The sequence below is a fragment of the Urocitellus parryii genome, chromosome 4 (genome assembly GCF_045843805.1).
Source record: "Urocitellus parryii isolate mUroPar1 chromosome 4, mUroPar1.hap1, whole genome shotgun sequence".
NCBI classification, from domain to species: Eukaryota; Metazoa; Chordata; class Mammalia; order Rodentia; family Sciuridae; genus Urocitellus; species Urocitellus parryii.
Window position 1 is genome coordinate 80,047,330 of NC_135534.1, and position 8,030 is coordinate 80,055,359.

Here is an 8,030-nt window from a genome sequence, read left to right on the forward strand (position 1 = left end):
TGAACATTTTTCCCATCCCAGATCTACTGAATAAAGACTCTCTGTGGTCAAAGCACAGCAATAAGTATTCAAACAACTTTGGCAGGTGGTTCTGATGCATATACTAGGTAAGTCATCTACCTTGATATTCATCTGAGAAAGATTCCAGCTCAGATGCAAAGCTTGGCTCTCTGCTGCGTCCTCCTCTTCCAAGATCTGAATGGTTTGGTCTGACAGAATTTCAGCTCTGGTGGTGTTGGGGGTGTGGGGCAGACAGGATCAGACAGTAGAGGTTTCTCAAGGAGAGGTACAAACTTCAAAGTAAGTACAGTGAGCTGTATTCACCAGATTTTCTGGCTTCTGATTACTGTTATATTTGAATTGCATCTGCCCCTGGAGATTCACCTCCAGTGCACCTTGGCAGATTCTGGGCTTGACTTCTATAAAGGAATTTTGTTATTGATCATTCAGAGTTCTACCTACCTCAACTTGTCCAGTACAATTAGGCACAAGTGGTTTTGCTATTTGCAAAAAAGAAAAAGAAACACACACACACACACACCAAAAAATTGCATGAGGTTGACTGGGAAGTTTGCTTCTATATGTATGGAGAGGAAGAGAGAGAAGATTCAGTATGAAATTAGTTGCACTTGATTCCCATTTAAAAAAAAAACAATAATAATTTAAAACATTTTTGGATTAAACCCAGGGGTGCTTTACCACCACTTTAAATCCCCCTAGTCCTTTTTACTTTTTTACTTTGAGTTATCATATTGCTAACTTGCTGAGGATACTGCTGAATTGCTGAGGCTGACCTCTAACTTCCAATCTCCTGCCTCAGCTTCCCAAGTGCCTGAGAATATAAGGTCTGCAACACCACACTTGCATCACGTATTTGCATTTCTAAAAGCACCATACTTTGAGAACCACAAACCTGGATCATTGGTTTATTCCACATTGTCTTAGCATGTCCTATTCAATTGGTTTACCCTGTGTTTTAGAAGCCTTTTTAATATTTCATAGCATTTATTTTCATTACTGTTCTCTATTATTAGTTGGTCTTTTAAAGAATAATTTTTAAGAAATAGCTTTCTTCCTTTCATAAATGTTATTTAGTAAAGATATTAAGTCTTATGTGATGCTATAGCAGAGATTATGGAACAGCACAATGTGAACTACCATTGTTTTGTTTTGTTTTGTTTTTTAATACTTCTTTAGTAGTCAATGGACCTTTATTTAATTAATTTATTTATTTATATGCAGTGCTAAGGATCAAACCCAGGGCCTCACACATTCCAGGAAACTGCTTTGCCCCTGAGCCACATCCCCCACTAAACTACCATTGTATAAAACATAGCAATTGTTCACTCATTAATAATAAATCAAATATTTGTTAAGTTCCTGTTATGTTCTAGACATTGTGAAACTGCTAGGAATGTAGACTAACTATAAGGCATTTTATTTTTTGTACTATATTCTATTATAAAAGAAAAGAACCAGCTACTCTGAGTTATGAAAATAGATTTTTTTTTTTTTTTTTTTTTTTTGCTGATCTTGGCAGTCAGGAGATTTCCCTGTAAAATAGATTTTTTTTCTCTCACTTAAGGATGAATTGATGTGCAGTGTTTACTACATGAGGGATAAGATCTTAGACTGACATTTGCATTGTGAAAAACCATGACGGTTCCCAATGTGTAAACTTCATTCCTTTTATTAGATCCTTAAACTAGAAATACACATCTCTGTATATTTAGAACTCCAGTAAGCTCACAAAGCAAATCTGAGCGAGCACAGATTATACTTTAGATAATGGGCCAGAAGAGATGCTCTGAATTTAAAATAGTCCAAAATTTGCATTTCACATTATCTTCATATTTAATAATAAAATGAGGTTACAATAAAGTAGAAAAACAGTAAAAGAGTGTACAGTGTTATTTATTTTCTTCAACTGAGGACTTCCTTAGACATGGAGTTCCCAGACAATCAAGCTCCTGACTTATTCCTGATCATTGTGGCCAGTTAAAAAGAAAGGCCTGACAGGGAAATCCAAGGAACCAGCAGGGTATGTCCATATAAGGGAATTCATAGCAACATTCAAAAAACTCACACTTTTGCTCTTAAAATCAACGAACACACCAATCCGGCCCAGAGGCTTCTCTATATATTGGCAAGTCACTGGGGGAGAGGTCAAAATTCTATAATGATCACCTTCTTTCATGCACAGGAGGAGGAATATTTCCTTAGTGGCAAGCATAGTGCCAGTATTTTTCCAGGACAATTTACAGACTCCCACCGCCCAGTCCCAAGAGTTATCCACATCCAGCTCCCAGTAGTGTTGCCCAGAGATGAAGATATGGGCTCCCCATGCAGCAAAATAGTTGGATCTGTCAGAATTCAGAGATGCATCTTGATGGTCTTGTCTAAGTACAAATGTTCTCACATCCTCAAAAAGCCTGATATTATGATTGCTTATTTCATTACTGAGGGAAATTTCCACTGTGAAAAGAAAAGAATACTCGAGTCAAAATTTATTGTAAAAAATAAAGTTATCAGGGGAAAAGACTGAGCAATGAGTATAAAATTATAATTCGCTAATAGTAACTTCTTGTGTGGTATTATGCAGTAGTATGATTGTAGAAAACCATAATGTTCTGTACATTTAAAAAAGCTATAAGAAAGTAGTTTGCATATTTTTACCAAAAACAAAAATGATAAATGTTTAAGGAGATAGATATGTTTAACATTATATGTTATTATATGTTATATGTTAAACATTATACAATATATATATATGCATTGAAATATCACACAGAAGTCTATAGATATCTCTAATTTCTACTTTTGTGTATCAGTTAAAAACAAATTTAAGTTTAAAAAGTAAAACTAAATTATCTCTGATAAGACAGTCTAGCATTTCATTGAGAAGTAGGCCAAGACTACAAAGGCTGTTCTTGCTAGAAAAATAACAGATTCAAATTCAAAATATAAAAATATATGTATAATAATAAAATTTGTGAAAAATCCATGAATTATAAAGAGGAGGGAGGCTTTTTTTTGTTTTGTTTTGTTTTTGGTGTATGGGAGATAGAACCTTAGGGCCTCACTAAGTTGCTTTGAACTTGCAATCCTCCTGCCTCAGACTCTGAAGCTCCTGGAATTACAGTCATGTGCCACTGCACAAAGTGCATTTTTTTTTTACAAGTAATTTATTAGAAATGCGAATGGACTTATTCATTCACTAACTTTCTCTTACTTTTGTCTATATTATGGCAGCACGGTTATTTATAAATACCTATTCTATCATCATCTATCATTTAAATACCTGTCCTGGAAAGATGCCTTTTCTCTCTTAAATGAAAGATCAATAAAGGGGGAAACAATCTCAATAGAAAACTATCCCTGAACTACACTCTCCATAGTCAGTCCAACCAGTGGGCTGACACTCACCACGACAGAGGTTGAGCCTGTCTATCAGTCCTGTGATGGGTTTTATGCTGAGCGCTGGTCTCACAGGATGAGGCATATGCTGTTGCACTGTCTCACTCCTAGAAGAAGGAGAATGTAGTTAGTCATTTGAGTGCTAAAGAATTCACCACAGTGCTTGAGGAAAGACATACGCATGCAACTGAAAATGCTCCCTCCTTGTGAATTACTCCCATAAACATCTTCTACAACTGTACCATTGTTAGGGTATTATTCCTTCTTTTCTCTTTGCTCTCATGCACCCAAAGGTACTTGCCTCACTCATCTACTACCTGGAAAAAAATAAGTCTATGTAGCTCAAGGTTTTTATGGCTTTGAATCCTAAAATTGCAAGTAGCTGCCTTCTAGCAAATTCTGCAGGGCAGAAATTATGTGCAGTAAAACACATATACACATACTTGTATTCAAAAGTTTTTGAGAACCCTAGATAATGTGCTATATACTAAAATTATGCATATACATTTATAATGCAATATAATACATATATTTGATATAATTTTCAAATGTTCTTTAATTATGGAATCAGTGATACCACTTTGACAGGTGTGGATGAAAAATCATTTTTCCTCAATATTCTAACTTCTGATGATTTCTTATCCTCTCTTCTGCCAGTCGATGTTTATTTTCCACATGGGTCTGTGGCAGAATCTCCATTTCTTAATTGAGGGTCATTTTCAGTATTTACAGATAATTCTTAGTCTTTGCTTATGTGTCATAATTAAACCTCATCTAATATATAATGGCTTTATTTTGTTAGAAAAAAAGTTTTATATCTTTCACAGCCCTCCTATCATTTCAGTTCACATTGAAAGCCAAATTTACCTTATCAATAGGTCTCCCAAATCCTGTAAGGAGAAAAAAAAAAAAAAAACATAAGAATCCTTCCAAAATACCAATCACAACCATGCCCAAGCCCCTTAAATTGGATTTTCTTTTCCTTTCTAAAGTATAATCTCACATGGATATCATCTAAATTTGATGCATTTGGAACCCTAGGAGTGAGTAAAAGACATGGTAACCACAGTAAGTGGGCATTTCTGTAACCATCAGCTCTCTGTCAAGAGGTCTTTCCAAGGACTTTTTCCTAAGAGCTGAGGTATTCCAAAATAGAGCCGACTTAAATTCAAGATATGCAAAGACAATGGCAAAGGAAATGTTACCTTTCCCCAAATATTGCTCATTTGAGACAAAAATAAAATGTCCGCAATAATATTGCTAGTAGAAATAAGATAAATCAGAATTTTAGAAGAGATTATTCTCTGGGGATGCTACTCTTACAAGTCTGTACAACTTGTTCATAGTTAGGAATTAGTTTATTATGCCCATTTGTGGAATGGCCTCCATCAGAAGTATGGAAGGTGGCAAAATATATTTTTAGTACTGAAGAGACAATGAAGACTAAAGATGTGTAGAAGATGGAGTTTAAAACCAACAAAGTCTTTACCTGGAGCAGCTTTTCCCCTGATTTATGGCACATTCTCATCAGCTCCTCATACATTCCTTTTAGGTGTTTCTCAGTTTGAACCATTTTAGCTTCACTTCTCTTGAGTTGCTCTACAATATTTTCATCTTCCTTTTGTAGTGTCTCCAGATGCTTTTGTTCCTCCATGCAGAGGACCGGGTACAGCTTGCTGTACTCAGTCTTGATCATGTTTTCCTGATGGCGTACATAACTCTGCAGGGATGTGAATTTCCTGGGTCACACACTCAGGACAACTGTAACCTCCTTCCTTCCTTAACCCTTACCTGTTTCTCTCTGGCTCATTCCTCTACCAATCAGCTATATATCCTCAATTCAGGTCCTCCCAATTCTCAGAATCCACAATTTTTTATTTATTTTCCTCTATTAATAAAAAAGAGCAATCTACTTTTCCTCAACATGTGTCCATCCAGAAATTTTTCAAAAGTGCTTGTCTTTAGCAAGTTTCTGAGATACCTGGAAAATTCCCTTTAATAGGTAATTCCTGTATATACCCTTCCAATCTGAAAGACTACTTTTAAATCATGGACATTGTTATCATTAAGTGAGATTTTTATCTAATGTTAGTTTCTAATCTCAAATCTCCCCACATCTATAACCTGACCATGTAGAACTTTCAGAAATATTGCATATTACATTCAGGATTAGAAGCTACGCAATAAGGTCTTCCTAAAGCATCTAAGCCTAAGGTTTCAAAAGCATTAGTACCCTCCTGAACTTTACCTTCTTACCTGAGGTTGCAGGCTCTATATTGCCCTGTTACATTAAGAACATTAATCCTCATTTCTTTGCCTATCTCCTCTCAGTATCCACTCCCACTCACCAGTCCTTTGTGTTGTGTCTCCCCATTCCCCAGCTTTTTAATATGTTCTATTTTCTCCTTGAACCCATACTGTTTGGCTCCTGTGCAATCTTTTCAGCAGCACAGGTGCACTTCCCATTTTGCTATTCACACCTCCTTTCTATCTCCAAGAGCTCATTGTCCTGATCAGCAAGAAATACATTGAATGCACAATTATATGCTCTTGAATTTCTACAATTCATCTCCTACCTCAGCTTCTGCCTTAAATAATTATGACAGGTCTTCAATACTGATTCAACTGTCAAAACTCAGATTGATCTTAGATTTAAGAAATTTTGTCTGAGCTCCTTAATGGTTACTGAATGTCTTCAAATCCCTGTTTGTTCCTTCATCTTACCATTTGCTGAGCTTGTTTTGATGTCATTTTTTTGTGGCTGTTAATACAGGGTCTAGAAATAATAAGTGTGAACTCACATTGAAAGGCAAAATTATTTCTCCTGTAGTTCTACAGAGTACCCTTAGGTCACATGATGACTTCAGTTCATTTTGCCTTACATAGAGATAGAACCCAAGACCCAGTAAATGTTAGGCAAGCCTTCTGCCACTGAGCTACAGCCCCAGCCCTCTGCACAAGTTCTTAAAGGGGAAATTTGTAGCACAACTGTCTCAAGCTGTTTCCTAGGGCAATAACTCTGATACTTACATCCCATGTTAGAATTTTTCTTTTCTCCTCATTCAGATTCCTCTTATTTTCTTGGATTTTTCCCCATAATGATCTCATTTGCTTCAATAGCTTCTCCTGTAAGGGAATTATCAATGTAAAGCAGATATACACATTTCAGACCCTAACAGATGGACAGAGTTAAGGGATGTAAAATAAAAGTACTTTAGTGAGAATAAAATGCACCTGTGTGCCTGTTTCACCCTCTAAGTTTCTATTATGTAACAGACTAAGAAATTTTATGAAGTTGGCTACCTTTCAGATAGGCATTTTGTCTCATCATTTGTATCTGCTAATGCTTCTCTCCTGTTGATCTCCTTCATATTCGTCTAGTATTACTAAATGTGTTTCCAATATAAAAGCTTTGTTCAGCTGGTCAAGGTGGTGCCTGTCTGTAAATGCCAGTGACTTGGAAGGCTAAGTCCAGAGGATCAGAAGTTTGAGGTAAGCCTCAGCAATTTAGTAAGGCCCTAAGCATCTTAGTGAGGGCTTATCCCAAAAATAACAAATAAAAATGGCTAGGGATGTGACTCAGTGGTAAAGCAACCTTGTGTTAAATTCCCAGTATCAAAAAAAAAATCATCTTTTATATACTCTTGGTCACCAGTGACCTTTTGAAAATGGGGACTCTAAGATGTCTTAGCCGAATTCTGCTAAATTTACACTGAAATGATATATGTTGACTTTATTGGCCTCCCATTGAATGCTAGCCTCACAAAGACAGGTATATTTACATATTCTATTGATATCTCTATCTTTATGTCTTATATGGTATCTGGTTCCTATTAGGCCCTTGGTAAAGACTGGATTAATCATCATGAGGACCATCACTTACCCGGTACTCCTCAGCAGCCTCCTCAATGGGACAGTGTCTGTGACCCCTATGCTCCTGAGAGTTGGAGCAAAGCAAACAGAGCAGGTTCTTGTCTTCTTCACAGAAGATCTTCTTTGTCTCCTGATGGGTCACACATATGTGTTCCTTGGAGCTCAGGATTTGCCTTAGCCTGGCTTGTCTGGCAAGTAAAGACATCCTCTTCACACAAATATCTGGCTTGAAGTCTCTCTGCTGTGATGGCCTCTGGCACACATGGCAACAGGCAGGAATTTGGGCTTCTTCCCAGGAAAGGCAGAGACAGGGCCAACAAAAGCTGTGCCCACAGCCTATGGTGACTGGGTCCGTAAGGTAGTTCATGCAGATAGAGCAGGTGAGTTCTTTTTGGAAGGGTCGTGGGATTTCTGATTCCATTTTTCTGAGGGAAGAAAACCAGGAGAATTTTTTCATCTATTCTTGAAGAGAGAAAGGCCTGAACAAAATTGTGCTCAAGTTCTCATTCAATAACACACATCTGCTTGGATCAGAATACATAATTAGAACAGATTACCTATTCTCCCCCCATCAATGTACCCTATTTCTTGAGGTACAATTTCTCCATAATTGTTTGACTTTTAGGAATTTGATTCAATATATAACTCCACTGCATAAGTCTGAAGTGAAATGAAATAATCCTAATGTTCATTTCTAGTCCTTGGTTAAGTAAAGGGCATGTGCCTGAGCTTTAACCTTG

At 36.7% G+C, this 8,030-nt stretch overlaps 1 protein-coding gene across 1 annotated transcript; it reads right to left on the bottom strand.

Annotated features, from left to right (window-relative positions):
• Positions 1-1,975: 1,975 nt before the first annotated feature.
• On the bottom strand, positions 1,976-7,711 carry LOC113178446 (tripartite motif-containing protein 43B-like). The gene is made up of 6 exons (XM_026382757.2): positions 7,301-7,711; positions 6,436-6,543; positions 4,907-5,119; positions 4,285-4,307; positions 3,427-3,524; positions 1,976-2,475 (listed from the first exon to the last, which is right to left on the bottom strand). The coding sequence occupies exons 1-6, from the start codon at positions 7,709-7,711 to the stop codon at positions 1,976-1,978; spliced, it is 1,353 nt and encodes a 450-aa protein (XP_026238542.2).
• Positions 7,712-8,030: the final 319 nt, after the last annotated feature.